Below are 23,935 nucleotides of genomic sequence, written 5' to 3'. Positions count from 1 at the left end.
GTCAGAAAATGCTCAGGTGAAAAGATCTCACACAGCACCTGGGTCTCATCTGGTGATAGGGTAGACTCCCCGTGAATGTTTAAGGAATACAACACGTTTTTGCTAAGGCGTTTTATTAGCTGGTTTGTCAACTTAAATAATACCTTAGTGACCTAAGAACAGCTTTCAGTCACCTCATATCACACTTCTGAAGGTAGACTTGTTGAACGGGAGGGACATTCGCATTTTCAACACAGAATAGATGGTAAGTAGATTTACCATCAGCAAATCTTTTCTTAGTGTTAACGTGAAAAAGCACCAGGTCAAAGACTGACTATATCAAAAGCCCCAGTTAGATGCCCTTCCTTAACACATTCACAGGAGACTGAAAAGAGAAAACAAAGACTGTTTTAGTTTGGCCGGAAGTTGAGTCCATTTCATGATAATTTAAGTATCTTCGTATAATCCCACAAGTCTCAGGAAAACAGATACATTTTACTACCCTCCTCCCAAAGGGAAAAACTTTTGAAATGGAAGTATAATATTGGTCTTTCTTTGTCAGGTGGCAACTTGAAACTTTTGCAGGAGTGATTATTAATACTTCTTGGCAGCTAATTATAGCTTTAATTTCTCTCGCCTACAAAACATTCTCAACTGCAGTGTTTCCAGAGCTGCGCCACTGGACGCCTCCATGGCTGACTGTCTCTGCATTTGGAGCATGGTGGACCCGTCACTCTTTTATCTGCAGAAGAAAGAAAACAGTGCCGCTATCATTTCAGACCCTTTACAAGAATAACAACAAAAGCAAGGGACAGTGAATAAGCTTTTCTTTTCCCCTCACTGTTTTCCCCTTCCCCTGTCATGCTACTCATTTGTTTTCTAATATAAACTATTCATATTAGTTATGGGCATACAGAAGAAAATCCAAATTACTGAAATTTCCTGGTTCAGTTCTGGCTATTTCCTTCAAAATGTCAACATACTTTATCATATATAAACCAGGCGGTGGTAGTGACACACGACTTTAATCCCCGCACTTGGGAGGCAGAGGCAGGCGGATCTCTATGAGTCCGAGGCCAGCCTGGTCTACAAAGCAAGTTCCAGAATAACCAGGGAGTGTTTCCAGAGAAACCCTGTCTCAAATAACGAAAAAAAAAAGTTATGCTTAAGAAAATGTTACAACTACATTAATTCAATTTTGATTATTTCAAATACACTGAAAGCCAGTAATTTAAAGAAAAATAATAGTTTCTTCTACTAAACAAGACCCCCAATTTATTTGACCCCACATATATAATACTTTTCTCCTCTCATCATTTAGAGACTATTGTAGTATAAATTTTAATTTCTTGTTCCAATATCGTATGTTCCTTTAAGCCATAAGATCTCTGCAATCACCGGGAAAGGTGAAAAAGACAAGATTAACTATGGACAGCGTCAGTGGCTTCAGTACCTCAGTGACAACACCAGCAGCTATGGTGGAGCCGCTGTACCGCAGCATAAACCTCCCCAGCTCCTTGAAGTCTTTGTAGAGCTCCAGAGCCACCGGTCTCTGCGTCTGCAGCTCTACCAGTGCATTCTGGCCCTTGGTGAGCAGCCTGTTAGGAGTGGAGGAAAGAGAAGGTACCGGTGGATACGCAGTACAGACAAGTGAGCCCCTGAGAAGTGAGCAGTCCACACCCAAGCCGCATATCAACTCAGTCTTCCAATCCAGCAGAGAAAGTTGTGTATGCTTTAAATTCAAGGATATGCCTTTGAAACTTTCTGGGTTAAAATGAACAAGGATAATTCTAGATTTAAGAACCATTAGGGAGATGTCAGGTAGAAGTAGGGGTGTGTACGTGTGTGCACTTGTGTATGTGTGTGTGTGCACGCGCTCACTCACGTGCGAGCCTGCATGCATGTGAACCAATATGAGAACACATCCTATCACCTAAATGCTCAACACCCATTCTAATCATTTCCTGAAGAAATCTAGATGTTTAGTTATCTCATAAAGGGAATAATACAGTTTATCAGGAAACTAAATCTAATCCGCTTTAAAATGTCGTTATTTATTTTCGCAGTTCTAGTGAGTCAACCTTGGCCTTCATACACGCTGCATATATTACACTAGGATTCAGCAGCAGGCACAGGGAGGGAAAATTCAAGACGATAAGATGGGCCCATTTCAACTGAAAAGTTCTCCAAATAATTGTCATACAACCCAGACACAAACAATCCACAGAGACGAGCATTTATGAAAGCCACTGAGTCGGGTAGAATCTTGTCTGTGCCACTTGCAAGCTTTGTGTCCCTTTGCTGACTCATGTGATTGCCAAGGGATAAGTCACGGGAAAACACTCATGACAAAGTCTAGAAAATACGGATCTTGAGCAATGCCATCCTGATAGTTCTGTGGTGTTTCCCAGAGCATCACGGCAAACACTGACGTGAGAAGCTAAGGGCTCCAGCAATGTGCCTCCTTCAAGAGACTTGTGGGCAGTCCTTTCCTCCCGGAGAGCAGACTGCCTTCAGTTCTCTTTGCTGGCACTCATCCCATTAACCCATTGGGCACCCTGGGCCTCTTACACAGGTGCAAACGGTGAGAATACTCAACGGCAAAGAAGGGGATTTTGGGTGGGATTCCCCATGGGGCTCAAGATGAGGGAAACCCCAAAGTGCTGGCAGCCAACCAAACTAGGACAGCCTTCAACTCTACCGAATTAGAGCTGTATGCTGCAATATGCACTTGCATTATTTTATTTTACAGTATGCTTAGTTTCTCAGACAGTACTTCCTGTGTCAGGCAAAGAAGAGCTGTGCAGACCTCACCCTGGACACTAAGGATAATCAAGAAAAAAACCAACATGATCACCTACCATGTGGACAGGAACAGTTACATCACAGGTTGGAAAAGGGAAGGTGCTAGAGAACATGCAGAATCTTTTTTCTTAGACTAGGGGACAAGCTCATTGAGCAGGTGACAAAGTGAGAAAAGCATGACACTGGAATCTGGAACAAGTGGCAGGCAAGTTAAAATTCATCTTTAAGAACACAGGACTTGCTTTTGTCTTTGGTCCATCAGTATCTGTGCTTGAAACATACATATACATTTGAACTTACATTTTTATTTATAATTCATATCATCATCATACATAACTTTAATCACATCTAACATTTATTCCTAAACTAGAGCTTAAACGTTTATGTAGGTGTTTGTATGATGCACATGTATGTGTAGTGAACGTACACATGGGTGTTCAGGCATGGGAAGGTGCAGTCAGTCTTGGATACATTCCTCAGCACTATTCATCTCAGTCTTTGACATGGGCTCTCAACGAACTTGCCAACTGTGCTAGGCTGGTAGGCCGGTGAACTTTAGTGAACTTGGCTCTGCCTCCTGGATGCTGCCATTACAAGTGGGTACCAGGTCACCTGGCTTTCTTCCATGGGTTCTGAGGATCACACTCAGGTCCTCATCCTTGAACAGCAAGCACCCACTTTACCAACTGAACTATCCATCCCTTAAATGTTTATTAACACACACACACACACACACACACACACACACACACACACACAATCTAGTCACTAAAAGGTAACTGGTAGAAAAACTGGACTCCATTTACCTTAGTACACACACGAGCTTATCTGTAAGGAATAATGCTTACATTGTTAGTGTTTATGATTTCTCCATTAAAACACTTACTTAGGCTTTTTCTTTGTGACTTCTCCAGTACTTTTGTTTAGGACACTGATCAATCGCTTAATCACAGCAGGCTCGCTGACGGTTTGGTAGTGTAACAGCACCTGAAGCAAACCAAAGAAGGCCACACTGAGAACTATTCGCTATAGCAGTTGCAGCCTTTCCTTTCGGTACACGATTAATTACACTCAATCCATCACTGTGGCTCTCCAGCAGCCCCCACCCAGCCTCCCACTAATGAGGTGCTTCTTCGTATTTACCCTGAACTCAGGGTAAACTTTAGTAGGCTGCAGAGCCTTCCTGTTCCCTTCTCCACTGCAAGGGCGAAGAGAACAGTACCTTGGGATTATTGCAAGGGCTAAAAAAGCAGCTATTGTTTACAACACTTACAGCCATGGTGACATGATAAGGAGCAGCAGGGAAAGCATCTAAGCCTGAATTCCAAGCCTTTTATTTTATCTGTCTGTAGGTCGGCTTCCTTGGTGGTAAAACAGACTTCAGAGCATTGTGATGAGAAATAAACGGGAAGAGATAAAGTGCTCAGAAGCACAGAAGTTCAACAAGTGAACTGTTTCATCATGAATCATGAGGGAGGGGATCTGTCATGTTCAGCAGTGATCACTACATCCACTCTTGGGCAAAAAGAATAAAAGCTCTTATATACCAAGAGAGATAAAGGGGAAAACAGCAACCTTTGTAAGCATACCTGAGTACCAAGCACTGTGTGACAGATTTTATAGGAAGTAGTTTTATTTCTATAGGAGATTAGACTGGGTTTAAAGTCTAACAGACATACATTCAAATCACTTTTATCTGGGCCAAACTCCTTGACCTGTCTACCTGCAAAGTCCCTTACTGAAGCTCCACACACTACAAAGAGGATGACCACATGTCACCTTGTATTAACAGTACCCAGCACATGGATGATTTGATACATCACGCTAGCTATGGCCATCCCACCCTGAACACTGCTGCTCTGCCTGATGTTGATCAGCAGATCATACACTAAGTACTGTCGATTATGTTTCCACATGAAAAAAAGAGCAAAAAGTTCTGTCAGGTAATATGGCCATGGAGCTTCACAGAAGCTTGAATTTCACGTCTCAATCAGTGAAAGTTATAAATCGCTGTCTCTTCCCATGTCAGCTACCAAGAGTCCTCCAGAAATCAGAGGGATGCAATCTTCTGTTTTACAAGAGAGGCTTTTATGAAGAAAAGGAGAAGCTTTGGTGGATAGCAATCAAAGTCAGAATGCAGACTGATATTCTTTTTTTTTTTTTAAGATTTATTTATTTATGTACACAGTGTTCAGCCTCTATGTATGTCTGTAGGCCAGAAGAGGGCGCCAGATCTCATTACAGATGGTTGTGAGCCATCATGTGGTTGCTGGGAATTGAACTCAGGACCTCTGAAAGAGCAGTCAGTGCTCTTAACCTCTGAGCCATCTCTCCAGCCCCAAGACTGATATTCTTATTCAAATCATAAGCCTTGAGTGTGCTCCCAGTACGTCTACAGTATGAGAACAGCAGACCACATTCCCAGGAGGCTGCCCTACTTTAAAGGGTTTGCAAACATCAGTTTGAGCCATTCAGTTGTAGAAACAGATACTTCCTATCTGGAATTTCTAACCAAAATAGTTTGCACTTGACGAAAAGAGAAAAGCAAGCCCGGGCTGTGGCTCAGAGGTAAAGTGCCTGCACAGCATGCACTAGGTCAGGGCTCCTATCCCAAAGGAAGATGGTGCTGGGGGCTGCACATGTGCAGACCTAGACTTGGGGAGCTTCTAAAAGTCCTATCTACAACAGTAATGGCACACTGACACTCCAGTACTTCAAAAAGGTCAGCTGGTCTTTTTCAGTGATAACTAATGATATGAAATGCAAAGATTTCAATATAAGGAAGTCCTGAGCAGAGGGTGTCACAGCTGTAGTGGTGAGAACAATTACATAGTCAATGGCTGCAGGTCCTAAACTATTCACTGTAACGTAAGTATGTAAGAAACCTCTTCAGGACAGATTCCCCACACTCACCTCATACACAACAAGGTCTTTATGGCCCACCACACATCAAAGAAAAGGGGCACATGAACCTCACTGAGTTTCTCCTACTATTTGTTGAGCTGTAACATCAGGACTAACAAGTGGGTTGTGGAAATATGGGGCTACATTTGATTTTTCCTTTTCTCTCCACAGCACCATATATTAACTAAAACAATCTATTTACAATCAAGAGAATTACTGTATAATTGATGAAGGTGTGTCTTCTATCTATCTGATGATTTCATTGGTTAATTAATAAAGAAACTGCTTGGCCTGATAGGTCAGAACATAGTGGGTGGAGTAGACAGAACGGAATGCTGGGAGTGAGGCAGATGCCTCGGGCAGATACCATGCTTCTCCTCAGTGAGACAGACGCAATGGAGCCAGCCGCCAGGTCAGACATGCTGAGTCTTTCCCGGTAAGACACCACTCGTGGTGTTACACAGATTATTAAATATGGATTAAAGCAAGATGTGAGAATTATCCAATAAGATGCTGAAACTAATGGGCCAGGCAGTGTTTAAATGAATACAGTTTCCATGTAATTATATCTGGGGCAAAGCTAGCCGTGTGGGAGCCGGGTGGTGGGACCCAGCCCGCTGCTCATTACTACATATAATATCTTGATATCTTAATGAATAGTATATGTAAAAATCAAACTCATTCCTAATCTAAATCTACAGCACTGTGCCAATGGGAAACTATCACGTTTCACAGCGGAAGTGATGAAAGCCTGGGTCCTGGCTTCACTGTTATTGTTTACCTGGTGACAACCTCATGCGAGTCTCTACTCTGTCTGAAAATATGGATAATGCTAACACAGGTCCAGAACTCTTACTCACAACTCTGAAAACTCAAAGCATTTCTCAAACTCTATTGTAGACTCATCTAAGCAGAGAAACTTGACGTGAGGCAATTCTGTCCTGTGTATCTCATGAGCTACAAACATTAACAAATTATGTACAGAGAAGGTATCTGTTGAACACGGTGCTGGGTGTGGTCTTTCCCTATTAGGAGTTCCATATACCAGGTTTACAATCAGCTTTCTAATAAAACCTTTAACACTCCTGAAGTCTGAAATACACTGATCTAAGGATGGCAGGGATTGAGCCAAATCATCTAGTGTCTCATTAAGTTATAATGTTAGGCAACAAATAAAAATTTTCCTTAAGTAGCCTGCTAAAATTTTCAGTGAATATATGTGATTTGATATTCAATAAAGGTGCCTATGTTGGTTACTGGGGATATAACAGGCTTTGTTTTCAACAGATGTTGCTAGGAAACTGGTTGAGCAAATTTAACGGAACGACAACGAAGTTTTGTGGAACATCATATATGAAACATCAGGTAAACTGCAAGGCTCTTAAAGAAAACAGACAAAGGCTTCATGATGTTGGCTTTGGCTCTGAGCTCATGGACATGACACCAAAGGTACAGATAAGAAAAATAAACTGGATTTTCTCCAAAATTAAAAAAGTTATTACATTGTAGGGCACTAAGAGAATGAGAACATAACCACTGCATAGGCCGTGCTTCTCGGTTCACTCAGAACAATGGCTGCAGCGTTAGTTTGGGGTGATGGTGCTCTTGAGATGGACAGCAGTGATGGTTATCCCATACTGACAACATCCTGAGTTACATACTTAATGATGTAACTATAATTAAAATATGAATTAAAATTTAATCAATCTTACAATGTCTTCTTTAAAAGTGTAAAGCTGTCATAACAACTAAGGGAAATTTACATTTACCTCTGTATGTGCTATTATCAGAATTGCTAACTAGTAATTTTAATTGTTTAAGAAGGACTTTGTTAATTTCTTTCTACCCAAGTGGATAGATATAACCACGTTTCCCGATCGCATTCTGATATGCAGCAGTCTCGTAAAGCAGTTGAAAAGCTTCATTTGATGCTTATTTTTTAAAAACTGCTATAGGTAAGAAGTGACTACACTGACAGAGAAATAACAATCACAAAACATATGATGACCTCATAGATATATAATCATAAAATGAATTTGAATGTCCTAATTAAATTTCTTCCTGGTTTCTCAAACACTATCATGGACTTTAAAAACTTGAAAGCTCAATTACTATTCCTGCTTACTTCATTTTTTTTCTCCTGAAAAAGCTCCCAGGCTCAGAATCAAAATAAAAAGAAAATAAATGTGATTATTAAATTCTGGTGTATATCTTTCTAGATTAGAATAAGATGTTGATTTGAAACAAATAGTGTATATTTATGTAAGAAAGGCTTTTCTGAATTTATAAAGACAAGAACACTGCATGGTAAAAGTGACTTTCACCTCCAAAGGGTAAGTGTTCAAATCCACGGAGACACACGCTTGCTGTCACAAGTGTCTGTGCTACATGATCTGATGGGGAAGGAACTGCCTGTCTGCTAAGTTACAAATGCATGGAACAACAGGAGAGTGTGGTCTTAAGTCTCCGAGAAGAAAATTACACATGAAATAAGAAATCCTCAAGTAACGTCTCTCTGGGATAAAAAGCACCGTGAAAAGGTCCTCATCCCACAGTGAAGCAGCAGTGGGCTGGCCAACGGCACCCTGCAGAGCAGTCACATCGTGCAGGGTCCACAGAGCCCGGGACACACCTGCAGTCCGCTGTGCACACATGCCAGGTGGACAGTGCACGAGCATGAAAAGACCATGAAGTCAAAACAGAAGACATCTAAGGATTTTGCAAACACAGAATACTTTTATTTTCTGTATTTGTGTGACTTTCTAACCTTTAAAACTAATCTATCACCTTTATACTTAGAAATACCAAAAATAAGTATATTAAACAAAACAGAAATTAAACCTAAATTAAAAATGCTACGTAAGCTTTACTACCCAGTAAAAAGTCTATCATTTTCCCCAGAAAAAAAAAAAAATGTTATTATCAGTCTGAACCAACTGATTATGAAGTATCTTCTCTTGAAAAAGTTCTGAGACTCAAGAATCAAAATAAGGGCTGGAGAGGTGCCTCAGGTTAAAAACACTGGCTGCTTTTCCAGAGGACCTGGGTTTGATTCCCATAATCATCTATAACTCGGTACCAGGGGATCTGATGCTCTCTTGGGCTCTGCGGGCATACACATGGTGTGCAGACATACATGTGGACAAACACCCATACACAGAAAATAAATAATAGAATACATTTTTTAAAAGAATGAAAATAAGAAACAAAAGAAGTATTTTTAAATTATAACATTTTTTTAAATTAGAAAAGATGTTGCTTTGAAAACGACTGGCACATTTTAAGGTGATTTAGGACTTTTCTGAGTTCACAGAAGAAAGGATCTCATCCAGGAAACTTACAGGAAATCCTTTAGTTATAGGAACTTCAATATTGAAGATGAGGATCCGGGCTCTGAAGCGAGTGCAAGCTTTGATAGGTTCTTTGGGGCCACAAAATATGCAGCCAACACTATAACAGAGAGAGAGAGAGTATGAATGGACAAGCATGAAGAAGATCACTTGTAAAGAAACTAAAACAATTAAGCAAATAAGAATGTGTTCTAAGGACCGCCCACCCCCAAACTAAAGCACAGCTTCATGCATTACAGCGTTCATCTCAGCATATGATGCGTGTGTCAACATGAATTAACTCCATTTTAGATGGCATTTGCTAAAATTATGTTTGGCCAAATAAAATTCTGGCTAAAACATAACTAGTGGATCACAAAGCTCATGCACTCCGACACATGTATCCTGTGTCTGATACAATGGCTGTCTAAACTCATTTCCTTACTCACTTGATTTTGATGATATCCATCCCAACCACAGTAAGACTAACGTGATCGCCCGCTGCTGCCCAGTCAACAGGTTCATCATGCAGAGTGATTCCTGGAAATGAGTAAAAACCAAAGCCCACAGTGAAATCCCTCTGCACGAAGCCGTAACAGCCCAGGGAGTGTGGTGCTGTGTGCTCGCCACTGCACTTGTCGTTTTCAATTTGAATGGGTTAGGAGTGACAAGTGGACCAAGCCTGAGGAAGCACAGTTCCCTAGACTTGATGCTCTGGAGCACCACCCTAGACACAATGGCTGGTATTTGTCCACAGCAGGCTGGGCAAGTTTATCAAATATTTCATCAGATATTTCAAACTCACTTATACGATTAAGCAACAGTCTCCCAGCAGACTTCATTCAAACACTGCTACTATATTCATGGGTGCAGGGACAGTTAAGTAGTTCAAATTATTAATTACGCCTAGTAACATAAAAGATAGGACTGGCAAAGGTGGCTGGAAATATCTTATTCTCTTGAGCTGCCTTCCGTTCCTTTCATCTTTCCCCCCAAGAAGTCCTAGGGCATATCCTAGGCTGGCTTTGTACTCTTTGACCCTCCTGTTTTTCATTCGTAGATTCTGGGATTCTAAAAGTGTGTCCTCATACTGGGAAAACTTTGTTTTCAATTAGAGAATGACCTAAATGAAGCCCGTGTTCAGTTAGAGCCTTTGAGAGTCCACTCATCTAGCCCTTAACTATTCCTGCTCAAAGACAACTTCTTCCCAGAGTCTGCGTACCATGATTCACTGCAGGAGAGACAGAGTAAGAAAACAGCAATAAAGCCTAACTTAAAAATCACCACATTCCTAATATATTATATAGGTATACCCAATCACCTCAGAACAGTCCTGAGAGCAAATCCTCAGGGCTATATTTAGGAATAAGCTTCCTTATTCCATGGCTTTTGAAAACAAATCCTATGTTATTTCATTTTATGAGATAGACTTATAGGTTAAATTATTTTTTTTTGCTGGAAGTTGTGCCTTCCAATGAAGATGGTGTGCAGGCCAGTCATGGTAGAACTGTTCTGGACTGACATATTTTTAATAAAATATAATCCCTTTATTTCTTCATAAAACCCTATTTTTCGGCCTTATGTGAGATGCTCTTTTAGGACAATATTCTTGGCTTTGAAAATTAGTAATTTAAATTGTAAATTTAAATCCAAAATTGACTAATTTAAATATCAGTCAAATATCAACTAATTACATTTAATTTTTAAATGTAATCAAAAATGGCTATATTTGTGTCTACTAGGAAATGGGGACTTGAAAATATGAAGTAGTTAATCTAATAAAATAGAGACTGTCTTTGTCTTAATATTTTTAAAGGGCTTTTCATATTTAATGGCCAATTTTCCAAAATACATAACATTGTTTCTTCTTCCCAACCACATTCTTGTCCCATACCTATTTTCTGCAGGCTTTCTCCTTGGTCAGACATTATAAAAGGGGCTTTCTTTGCTTTTTTATTCTTTGAATACTCCAAACACTTGACATGTTTTTGTCATTTGTGTTTTAGGGCTTTATTCAGACATCCCAGGCTGGCCACCAACTCACATTGTAGTGTAAAAAGGCCCTGGAAAAACTGCAGTCCTCCCTCCCTAGCCTCCCAAGGCTGGGGTATAGGCACAAGCCACTAGGCTTAAATCTGCTGTCACTGGAGTCGCTGCTTCCCGATGGCAGTCACACAGCTCCGCTCTGGGATGGCGGCATCATAAGTGCACCTCACACATTTAGAGCAGAGAGCAAACAGTTCCCTCTGGCAAACCTAGTGAAAAGAGTGGGCAGAGCCAAGGGCTGGGACTGCCCAGAGACCAAGGCGAGTCTCAGAGCAGGAGCTCTGAACTGCAGACCAGGGGGAAAGTCAGTCTCCATAGGGAGAACAGGCTCACAGCAGGAAGGAATGTGCAGCTCTCACGGGTGACCACAGGGACTCAATATTAAGGCCTGTGGTAATTTTGGGATCATGTTCTTAACTCTCAGCTGCTGGTTATTTAAAATAATTTTTTAGTTTATTCTTTTTAAAAAAAGCTCATTAGCAGACAGAAATTAGTATTTCCAAAGTGTTTTAGTTTTTGGTGAGTGTGTGAGCATGTGTGCATGCGTGCATTCAAATGAGTACATTCACGGGGAGAACAGAGGTCAAGCTCAGGTGTTGTTCCTCAGGCACCAACAATCTCACTCTGTTGTGTTGTTTTGTTTTAAGGCACGACTTCGCTGAGCAGTTCGGCTGCCAGTGAAACCCAGAGACCGGCTTGCCTGCCTCTCCAGACTGGGATTCCAAATGCCCATGGCAGCCCATATGTGGGCTCTAGGAACTACACACAGCTCTTCAGCAGCTGAGTCACCTCTGCAGGCAGCCAGTGCTGTAGGTCTTAATCCCCTCAAAAGCAGGAGCAGAGAGCTGCACAAGCAACAAACAACAGAGCTACAGAAAGTGGATCTTCTTAAAGTAGACATTATTTTTCGGCTAACTGGCTATGCCATGGCCTCTTGCATGCAAGAAGAATAGGATCACATGAATCTGTCATTCCCGTATAACCTTTAAATATAGGTTGAACATATTACCTAAATAGGTTATCTATCAATTTCTTAAAATACCTATGGTGGCTCACATATGGAAGGAATCTCAGCACATGAGAGGCTATGGCAGGAAGATCACAGATTTAAGGCTGAGCTGCACAGCAAGACTGCTTATCCAAACACTAAGAATGGAGGATGTGACTCAGCAGTATTTCTGCCAAACAAGTATTAGATTCAACCTCTACCACTGAGGGAGCGGGGGGTAGGAAGACAGGGCAAAGAGTGGCAGCAGAGTTTTAAAACTGAAAGTTTTAAAAATGTACACTCAAAGTTATAAACTTCCCAACTATATGCTTTACAACTATGAACACGAAGTATATGAAGAGCAACAGAGGGGTGTACTAAAATATTAACCTTTCCAAAAGGTTATACTTCAGCTCATACTTACTATAAATAGTAGTATTCTACTATAAAAGAGATTCCATTTTACCCAGAACTCACAGAATTAGCTAGAAGTCAGATTAAGGTTAAGTAGAACTGAGAACTTTGTAAGCTAAATTTAGATAAGAATATATACACACGAAAGCCTACACTTGGACGGAAATAGTTATCAACAATCATCAACTCACACAGCACACCTCTGAAAAAGCAGTGGAGGTGGCAACTTAAGTTAGCTCTACTTCTCTTTAATACTAAGCTTTTCTGTGCTGGTCTCTTACTAATGTCTTCTTATATTTACCTTAAAGACAGAAAGGGAGGGGTAAGCAAAGGGTATCATGTATAGGTATAAATGTGATCAAAGCTGTCATTTGATTCTGAAATGTAGAGTCCGTGGTGACAAGCTGCCTGCTACTGACTAGCTACACTATCAGGCTAAATTCTTTAATTTCTTTGACAAATTATAATTGTATAAGTATCTGTCTGGTATGTATACAGCTGGCTCAGTCTTAATACCAGATTTTATGACTCAGTGCCCAAAACAGAATACTAGCAGTATTAGAATGTTAGATGTACACACAGCCATGTGCCACAACAGAAGAAAAATCGTTTAATGTTTTCACATGTTAGTGTTCAACAGTCAGTATCATTTTGACAGTGAGTTACAATTTCAGTAAGAGGATATTTACGCTGGAGTTATAACTAGACTACTGAAGAAGAGATCTGCTGTCTCAAGACCTGTTGGCAAAAGTGTGCTGCACACTGGTCATACCTTTTGCAGTACAAGTTTCATTGGGTGGCATTGCTAACAGTCGGTCACCAGTTTGGACATAACCAGCTTCAATTTTACCAGTCACACAAAAGCCAGATCCTTGATCTGAAAAACATACCAACATCATATGAAGCATATAGTAATGCCATCTGGAAAGTAATACTGTGACATTGCTTTCCTACATAGGTACAAAAGGCCAGGAATTAAACACCAACCAATGTCATGTTGGAAACTTAATACCTCTTCTAAATATTCACACTCACTTCACATTCCAGTTCTTCTTACAAATAAAATTATTCATATTATAAAAAAGAGGTTCATTCCTTTCCAAATGTCTACTGAATGATTAGTAAACAGCAGGCACTCTACTAAGCTCCGGGGTAAGAGAAGGAAAATAGACCATGTTCCATAAGAAACTTAACCCAGTAAAGAGAAAGACAGAAGCAAGTGAACTCAAGGGCCACAAATGTGATCTAAAATAAACAGAAAAACTGTGCACCTAAGAATTCATGGTGGCACCTTGGGGTGTAGCTCACTGGCCAAGCACATGCAAGGCTCTGGGTGAGAGAGGGTGGGAGGCAGAGAACTAAGCAATAAGATGCTATTAATAGCTTTGGTTAACTTCAAATGTCTGTGGAGTCAGGTGGCCAACCTATAGTCTCTACTGAGGCTGAGGTAACAGGCTCAGGGTAAAGACATAAGTGTGGGCAGTAGGGGAACTTACGGACATTCCTTCATGAAAAGTGTGCAAAGAGAAAGGAGACATGAGAACACTATTTCGGAATCTGAAAATGAAGCCCACACACCCATGTCACAAAAATGAGGTGGCAGGAGAAAGTGGGTCAAAGAAAACCAGGAAGAAAAAAGTCTCACGATGGCTATGACAACAACCATCATCAAAAAGAATGCAAATTTAAGCACAGCAGGAGTCAGAACTAGAGAGTGTGTGTCACCTCAGGACACGCTAAAAGGAACAAGCAAGGCAGAAGCTGGGAAGCTGCACCAAGAGCGAGCAGGAGGAAAGCAACTGCTTCTGGTGTTCCTAAGAGATAACATCTGAAAAGCACTACCATGTTCCCGCTAGCACCGCCTCTCTGGAGACGAATCATGACTGACTTATCTCGATTCCATCCCGTCCCTCTGCTCACATTCATTTCTTACTCATTTACTAAGCGCGCACTGTGCCAGGTACTGGACTAGACTCTGCTTGCCTTCAAGGGTTCACCAAATAACTGCAGACAGCACTGTAATAACGAATACCAGTGCAGAGCAGGGAAGGAATACAGTGGGTGCCTCATGGTGGGCACAGAGTGATCTGTAAAACTCCTTCAGTGCAAATGCACTCTTCACTTCTGTGATAATGGACTTAGGAGACTGCTGACATCTTTATATTATCAATATCATATACTTCATATCTTTTTTTTTTTTGTTTTTTTGAGCCAGTCCTGGAACTAGCTCTTGTAGATCAGACTGGCCTCGAACTCACAGACATCCACTTGCCTCTGCTTCTCGAGTGCTGGGATTAAAGGCGTGCGCCATCACTGCCCAGCTTAGTTTGTATCTTTTATTCTATTACCTTTCCATAGATTTTTGGATAGGGTCCTCTACATATTTTTAAGCTAGACATATTCTTAGGTACTTAGTACAACACCTTCTCCATCAGTTCTAGGGTATAGATTTCCTAGTTTCTTAATCACTAGTCTTTTATCACAGTTAATGGCTCTGATTTCTCATATTGAATTCCCCTTTTGTCTATGTGATACTGTCTCAATCAGACTGACACAGGTGGGTAGGAAACAGGCAAAGAAAGGAAGGGATACTAAAGTATGGAAATGGGGAGACAGGGCCAATGGGATCTTAAAATATTTATATATTTTATAAATTTCAAAATTATATTTATTGTCTCTGAGTGTAGTGATTGAAATCACCACAGTTCAAGCGTGTGATGCTCGGAAGAAAACCGTCAGGAGCTGATTGTCTCCTTCTGCCATGAGGGACCAAGGGACGGGACTCAGGCTGTCAGGCTTGGTGGCAGATGTCTTTACACAGTGAGCCATAGGGAATGATGAGTTGTCCAATTTGTTTACGGACAGGAAGATAACGCTTAGGTTTCTTTGTCCCTGACAGGTGAGTGCAGAGCGGGAGGTGGTGTGTAAACTGAAGGGTGTTCGGGGCTCTAGAACTGGGCCGTGTGAGGCATTAGTGGCAGCGTGATGATCATCCTACACTCACGCAGAGAGGACGGGCCCAAAGACAACATAACAAGGAAACGAGACACAAAGAATAGACGGCAGCACGACACAGCCACTCTACAGCACAGCACTCACCTTTGAAGACGTCCGACACACACAATCTAAAAGGCTTGTCAATGGAGCGCTGAGGGGGCTTGAAGGAATCTGGTAGAAAATTGCAAACATTTGAATTTAAACTATGGAATATGGACATTGCTCGGTGGATGAGCACAGCTTGCACACGGGCCTGGTTTTGATTCCCAGCACCTTCAAACCCAAAACAGGAATTATTTTCCCACTATCTCAAGAGTGCCCATTATTGTCTGCTTCTAGAAAAAATTATTTTATAAATATTAACAGTAAAGACTGTCATTCATATACTTTACATTTATAAACCGTATTTCCCACATATCACTTCATTTAATTCTAACTGGTCTGTCAGACAGGGAGGGCTGCCTCAAACCTCATAACATGGGTTCAAAGCACTGAGAATTACTTTAAACAGAACACATGATTTCAAAACTGAGAGCCTGATTACAAATTCTATGTTTTTTCATATACATTGTGTCTCTCGTCAGGATTATAGCACATCAAAACAGCGTGGCAGCGCTGTCCTTACCTATCTGTTCTAGTAAACAGGACCCTTTATACCACGTCGTGAGCTCACGCGACTGTGATCTTGTGATTAAATTTTCACCACTGAGACCACTCGTGGGGATGAAAGCTACATCACTCTCCTATTAACAAGATGGGAGATAGAATAGAAACTTAGTTACCGCATTACATAAGCAAAGGATGCAGACTCATCATGACTACAACTGAGTCAAGTGTGCAAAATGAACAGCAGCAGACTTGTCAAAAGGTAACAGGAGTCAGCGAAGCACAGCCCCGAGGTTATCTCAGCCAGTGTTTTTCAATTTGGAGGGAATTCGAAGTTTTTCTTCTAACCATTAAAGCATATTTACTCTCTGATGTAGGCATACTGCAGATTTTTGCTGGATAAATTCTTTTCTACCAACATGCCTCCATGACATCCTTGAACTTTACTATCTAAGCTGGCAGGTGGGAGGAAATCTCTTATTTACATAAAGCTCAGGCCAAATACTCAATATATGCACCTTTTAAAAGTCAGGCATGTTAAAGAATATATTATATACATATACCAGAGGAGAAAGAAAAAATAAAGTTAAATATATTTAACAAGATAGTATCAATACAGAAGGAAAGGATGGGAATGGATATAAATAACACTAAGGGTTTATAGATAAGCCATGAGGTATCATATTATTTTATATTTTTCTAAAATTACAAATAATATATGTAAATGTATGTGTATATGTATAGTTTTAATGACATTATGCCACTTGGGTAATAATACTACTCTAAGAGCAATAGACTAACAAAAACTCCAGTACTAGACATAAGAAACATTTCATGTGTTGGTAAGAGGAGGCCAAGAGATTCCCCAAACAATAGAGGGTGTTCCCGCTGCCACAGACCTGTCTCCCAGAAGTTGCAGGTAAGACCCACACACTTAGACATGGGGCTAAGAGGGATTGAACTGGATTTGTCCTTAAAACCTCCTCCCTGTGAACTAGCTAGCACCCAAGGGAGGGGAGCAATCAACAGTCCTATCCAGCTGAGATGCCTCTGAACCACTGTGATGAGCAGCATGGAAAGATGACCCTACATTAAGATGCAACAGAGGTACTTCCATGTCGCCAGTAACCAACAGCTACATTCAAGGCCTGCTTAACAGGAGAGAAATCATGCCTGCTACTGGAACTATCAACCACCATGGCTAGTGAGGTTATGAATCTTCGAGAATGTTGCCACTTTAATTAAACCAACATATCTCCTAAATACTTATTCTTTTATCCCTAGAAAACTGCAGCTTCTCAAACTCATGAAAGAAGCTTCGCATTGCTGCAGACAGAGCCCATTATAAAAGTTACAAATGGTCCAAATGAAGAGAAGAAATGGTTGTAGGGTGCCAAGTGCCAACTGACACACCTACAACACAATCCCACACACCTAAGGCGCGAGAAACATGTTGGAGGACGGGACAGAAAGACTGTAAGAAAGAGCCAGAGGACCAGGAAGTCTGCTGCAGACTGTCTCCTAGACATGATAGGGAAATGACATCCATGAGACCTCAGTAATACGTATGCTGAGTAAGACCTAAGCAATGATAAAACCAATGGCCACACTAACACCCTTAGACAAAGAATAGCCAACTAAGGAATGCTGAGAGGGAAAAGAAGTCTTCCTCAAGGAAGAGTCCCGTAATTGATTAACCAGTACCAAAGAGACAGCCCTGGAATCATATACATACGAGCAACACTAAATGGACTCAGCAGGTTTTACTTATATATCTACACATATATATCAAAATTACACATATCTCAAAACAATAACACCTGACCAAAGAAGAGGCCATGACTTGGATTTGAGAGTGAATGGAGAGGGGATTGGAGGAGGTAGAGGGAGTAGAAGGGTGAAGGAAATGATAAAGTATTTTAGTTAAAAATTATAATATATAAAAATTTTAAAGACCAAAAAAATATTAACATATTAGCTTGTTTTCTTATATCAGTTAAATAACTTAGAGACATAACCAAGCCAATTTAATTTAAAATTATCATACCTTAAAGCCTGCTTGCTTAAGAAAATGCCCAAGTTTTCCAGTAATCTCTTGAAATCTTTCTTGTTGCCAATTTACCTGACAAAGATTCAATTTATACTTAGAATTATGCATAAGAATATGACACATAAAATCAAAATTTCTATAATAAAATGTACATAGCCAAATATATAAAATATAAGCTAAATTTAAACTTCAGAAAAAAATCTTACCATTAACATTTTATTTAACTTTTAATAATCTAAGATTAACTTTTCCTAAAACAGAAAGCCAACAATTTCTAACAGTTAGAATCTACTAGTTATGCTAAAAGTGATTTCAAAATTGGAGAGAATTTGATTTATTAAATAGTGCTTTGAACAAACATTATACTAAAATATAAGGACTAACACCCACCTCTGCCAATCATACTAACCAAGTATGGAGAGTCAACTCTAGGTTATATGCAGAATTTATTACTATGTACATCAGTGCCTACAATTATGTGGAAATACATACCACAAGAGGAATGTGAGCAATAAAGTTCTAAATCTTATGTAGTGGCTAAAATACAAGTACATATCAAAAAGCTTTCTAGTTTTCTCTACGTTTGAATTTTTTCATACAAAAATGCTAGAGAAAAATTAATACTACATGTAATAATAAACTATAGAAAAACTACCAAGGAATATTGGTGAATATTTATCAGAAGCTAGGATAAAGAAAATACCTAAACATAAAAATAAGCAAAATAGATATTTTTATATCTAAGTAATCAAAATGGAAAATGAGCAAATTATACAAATAATTTCAAAAGGAAAAATATACTTAAATATTATTACTATACATAAAACAATGATGTTAAATGAAATATGTTCTGTATATTAAGTTAAAAAATAATTTTTTCATAATAGTTGATTTGCCAGTTTAGGGTCATAAATATACCATTACCACATGTGCTAAGAGTAAATAATCAGCACATTTCTCAAAGGCACTCAATCATATTTGGCAAGTTTCAAAAGTAATATGGCCTGAGACCCAGAGAACAAGCCATTTTAAAATATACACTCATATATATATCCATAAAACAACTAGAAGCCTTCAAAATTAGATTGTTTAAATGAATCATATCATTAACATAGCCTACAATAAAGCCATAAAAATTTCTTTATCCAAGAAAACATTATAATCCAATGGTTGTGATGGAGGAAGAAAAAAATGAAAACCCATATCTATAAAAATGAAATTGTATTTTTATATGTACAATGTATGTATATATAATGTACAATGGATGTGTAATGAAATGGTAATTGAAAAGTCTTAATTTCCAAAAGTCATTTTGAAAGTAAGATACTGTTGCTTAAAAATTAATAACACCATGTTCCATTAATTAAAAGATAGCAAATTTGTACTTCTAGATATGGTAACTAAGTTATTTGCATTTCTTAAGTAAATCCCTGACTTATATCTGTGGGCCTCTACATAGGCCGAATAGTCCCCATTTGACTTTTTTTAATTTATTTTATGTGCATGAGTGTTTGCCTCATGTATGTGTATGCACCACGTGAATGTCTAATGGCTGTAGAAGCCAGAAGACAGTGTTTCCTGGAACTAGAGTTACAGATGGTTGTGAGCTACCATGTGTGTTCTGGGACACAAACCCAGGTCCTCTGAAAGAGCAACAGATGCTCTTAACCCCAGAGTCATCGCTTCAGTCACTAAAATATCATCTTAATCAACATCTGAAACAAATTCTCACAGAGTCCTTTAGCTACCTGATCCATTTTATTGACGGCCACAGCAAGCTGTGTCACTCCAAGAGAACGGACCAAAAGGCCATGCTCCCGCGTCTGTCCTCCAGTCTCAAATCCAGCTTCAAACTCTCCCCTGCTGGCATCAACAACTAAAACAGCTACATCAGCCTGAGGAAGGAGAAAGAATCAAAGCTAGAAATAATACCACATGCTCCTTTCATGCAAAGGACAAGTTACTCAATGAACCACTTGGTCAGATTTCAAAGCAGGTTATAACATGACCCCAAACCTGAAACCAAGCACCAAAGCAAATGGGGGAACACCATGATGGCTTAAGAAATTCAATACCTATTACAGACTTGTGTGACTCCAATGATAATGACACAAAGAAGAGGAGCAGAGTTGGCAAGATGGCTCAGTAGGTAAAGCTACTTGCTGCCAAGCCTGATGAGTTCAATGTCCTCAATCCACATGGTCACATAAGAGAACTGATTCCCACAAGGTGTTCTCTGACCTCCATACAAATGATGTCTCCCAACCACAGTCTCTCCTCTCTCTCTCTCTCTCTCCCTCTCTCTCTCTCTCTCTCTCTCTCTCTCTCTCTCTCTCTCTCTCTCTCCACACACACACACACACACACACGCTAAAGAACAATAAGAAAGTCTATACTTGATTAGATAAAAATTAAATGTTTAGCAAAAGGGGGGAAGAGGACATAAAATTAAGACATAAAGATGACCAATAATTTCAAGTGTCATCTTTACCAAAAAAAGATGAAGAAAAAAAAGGGATACAGAGTCCTATAGAAAATTAGGTAAGATATAAGCCAGAGATTTGCTCAAAAAAAAGCAAATAGCCAAAAAGTTTAAATTTATAAAGTCCCTCATTTAAAAAAAAATCAAAACTATATATTCCCAGATCCTATTTTTAGATGTCACAGGTTAGTGATTTAAAAGACAAAATGATTCACTAGAGGCAGCAGGGAAGTGTTCTTGAACACATTTGTTATGGGATTAAACAGCCTTCCAAAGGGCATTTTCAAAGTATCAATAGCCATAAAATTGTGTACATTTTACTTCCTATCAATTCCATATTTAAGAATTTATCTTACAAAAGCAAATATGCTACAAAGATATTCAGATATGAGAATATTATCTAAAGTAAGAAAAATTATGACATAAATTACCAAAGGTCGCAGTTCATCTTCTGCAGCTACTAAAACAGAACCTTGTGGGTTATGTGTACACTGTATGAAGTTGCATTTCTGTGACTGGTGTAATAAAAAGCTAAATAGCCAATAACCAGGCAGGAGGTATAGGTGGGACTTCTGGACAGACAGAGAACTCTGAGAAGGAAGGCAAGTCACCAACCAGCCAGACATAGAGAGGAAACAGGAGGTAAAAGAGGAAAAGAACATAAGATTAATATAAAACAGGCTATAAGAGCTAGCTGAGACAAGCCTGAGCTAAAGGCCGAGCTTCATAATGAGTAAGTTTCCACGCCATTATTTGTGAGCTGGCTGCTGCTGAAAGATGCTGCAGAAAGAATCCTGTATCACAAAGTTCTCCACCCTGTGACGTAGACATTTCTCCTTTCCTACACAAATCCACAAGACAGAAAGAAAAAGTTCATGTTCCCTGGCAGCCTTCTGGTTCCCACAACTCCTGGCTTAGCCATTCTTCATCCAATTCTACTTCCATCTTGGGGAAATAGCTTACAAAATTTTGCAAAAAGAAAAAAAGAAAAAAGATGTCTCACTGCTCTTCTTCCAGGTCCATTCTTATCAACTATTTCTGTCGATGTTTGCTCTGGATATTTTTCGAAGAATGCTGCTCATTTTCCCTTACACAGATTTTGCTTAGAGTTACAACTGTCCTCAGAGATACTCATATTACAATAATTAATGCCTTATATCCCCCTCCTGAACCATCTGTGGCTGGTAATACTGTCTCTCAAAGGTCTGCTGATATTCCATTAAGTGCTCTGGGCTCTTGGTACAGTTCACAATAGCTTTTTAGTTGTTTGACAGGTTTTATTGTTGTTTTCTGTACTGTGTAGTTTATAAGAATTTCACAAAGATTATCATATAATCCTTATATGATATGAAACGGTCATAAAGTAAGTCTTGAAGCTACACATAATACTACATTCTTTACAGAACTTTATCATATAAACTACACTTAGCACCCATAAGCTCGGCATGGTAGGCTACACCTATAAATCCTGCTTATGGAAGGTAGAAACGGAGCTCAGAGTTGGAGGTCACATCTAGAGTCTGGTCTACATAGAAAATTCTAGGTTAGTTTAAACTCACAGCAAGCTCTAGTCTCAAGAAAACAAAACAACAAAAATGGTATTCAGGCACTCAAGGGACAACCTACATATTTTCATTTTTTTTTCTTACTCAAATACTCTTTCTAGCTTAATTCTACTTCAAAGGGATCGTTATCATGCTAGACTTTAATTTTAGCAATAAGTGGGGTGGAGGAATATTCAAGAAATCTACACTTACATATCCTAGTTTTGACACCAGAGTTCCTATCTCTGATACCTCTGCAGCTGAAACATTGCAGGAAGCTTAGATAATACACAGAAGTAGATCATGAAAAACATAAATCTAACATATCTCATTTTTTAACCTCCTAAAAGTAAAACTTTCAATTTGAAAATATTTTATGAGTTAAAATCCCATAGTTGTTAGCTTGGTGGGTGTCAAGAACTGAAGATCAGTGTGGCACCCTCAGTGGAGATAGTGGTACCTGGGCTGCTCCTGTGATCATGTTAGGAATGAAGTCTCTATGGCCTGGAGCATCCATTAATGTAATAACTTTGGTTGTGGTTTCAAACTTCGTCATGCCAACATCCATTGTTACTCCCCTTAAACAAAGCACAGATGGTTAAAATCTATTATACAAGTAGTGATGTGGGCTGACCTCTTAATAATAGGATAAATGACAATCTAAATTGTTCATAATAATAGGAACTCTGTTACATATTTATCTTGTATAATAAAGCACAGGATTGAAACATTAGCTATAACCCATTATCCCTGTATGCTTTGAAACCAAGGCTGTATATACTGCAAACTCAATCAAAATGATAGCTATTTCCCATTTCCTAAGTTTTGCAACAAACTATAATTGTGAACAAAGAAAGCTATATATACACATCTCTAGATGAAAGAAAAATACATAGAGAAAAGATAATGTGGCAAATTATACTTTTGAGGAATTAGCTTTTCTAATGTTCTAGTGTGTCACTATTAAAAAAATAAATACAGAAAACTTTCACTTGCAAATTTGTCAAGTTAAAATTTGAAAACAAGAAAAAAATCAGATGCCCAATTTTTAACAAAATCAAGAGAGATAAATGGCAGGTGTTTTTCATATTCCATTTCATCCTTTTTTCAATTAGAAAAAATCCTTAGAAATGGCTAAAAGAGCCCTGAGTCATATGACCTCGGAAAAGTAAAAGGAGAAATCAGTGGGCAATAAACCAGGTTTGCTCTAGACTAGTGGTTCTCAATCTTCCATCTTTGAGTCACAACCCCCACAGGAGCTGCATATCATTACAGTTTATAACAGGAGTAGCAATGACATAATTCCATGGTTGGGAGTCACTATATTAAAGGGTCACAGCATTAGGAAGGTAGAGAACCACTGCTCTAGACCATTCAAACTGAAAAAGATCAGCCTTTCTTTCATAGCAAGCGTCCAACACTACAATAATAAACTGGAGGTTTGCCATGACAAAGGGATGTGGATCTCCTTAGTCAAGCCATTTGAGCTTGCCAAAGTGATGCCTAATCCTGCTTAATGTTCTCCCACACCTAGAGGTTCATAGCCTTTCATAAGAAAATGGAAATGTTATGCAGCTTATTAATTTCCAAATATTTAACATGGTAGAGTAAAGAACATGCCAGATTTTAAAATGTCATCTGGCAACATACAGAAGAAACCTTATAATATGTACTCAGAAACTTCCGCTGTCTACAGAACAGAGGAATAGTCTAAATCATAACATGGTGAGAAAGAAAGCTAGCAACTACAATATCACTGAATAAGCAGATGTTACAGCTGGACATCTCCAA

General features: G+C 39.3%; 1 protein-coding gene across 6 annotated transcripts in view; it reads right to left on the bottom strand.

Moving 5' to 3' along the window:
- Window positions 1-369: 369 nt before the first annotated feature.
- Hbs1l (HBS1 like translational GTPase) overlaps window positions 370-23,935 on the bottom strand; it is a 73,155-nt gene continuing 49,589 nt past the window's right edge. For all 6 annotated transcript variants that reach the window (XM_038339824.1, XM_038339825.1, XM_038339826.1 and 3 more), the window contains 11 exons: window positions 22,605-22,722; window positions 19,867-20,013; window positions 18,116-18,190; window positions 16,088-16,205; window positions 15,565-15,633; window positions 13,238-13,342; window positions 9,467-9,557; window positions 9,030-9,138; window positions 3,671-3,771; window positions 1,433-1,577; window positions 370-721 (listed from right to left, as the gene is read on the bottom strand). In XM_038339824.1, the coding sequence (XP_038195752.1) occupies window positions 710-721; window positions 1,433-1,577; window positions 3,671-3,771; window positions 9,030-9,138; window positions 9,467-9,557; window positions 13,238-13,342; window positions 15,565-15,633; window positions 16,088-16,205; window positions 18,116-18,190; window positions 19,867-20,013; window positions 22,605-22,722 (1,090 nt within the window). In that variant the 3' untranslated portion in view covers window positions 370-709. The remainder of the gene's footprint in view (window positions 722-1,432; window positions 1,578-3,670; window positions 3,772-9,029; window positions 9,139-9,466; window positions 9,558-13,237; window positions 13,343-15,564; window positions 15,634-16,087; window positions 16,206-18,115; window positions 18,191-19,866; window positions 20,014-22,604; window positions 22,723-23,935) is intronic.

The sequence above is a fragment of the Arvicola amphibius genome, chromosome 8 (genome assembly GCF_903992535.2).
Source record: "Arvicola amphibius chromosome 8, mArvAmp1.2, whole genome shotgun sequence".
Lineage (NCBI taxonomy): Eukaryota > Metazoa > Chordata > Mammalia > Rodentia > Cricetidae > Arvicola > Arvicola amphibius.
This window is presented reverse-complemented; position numbering and strand designations above follow the sequence as displayed.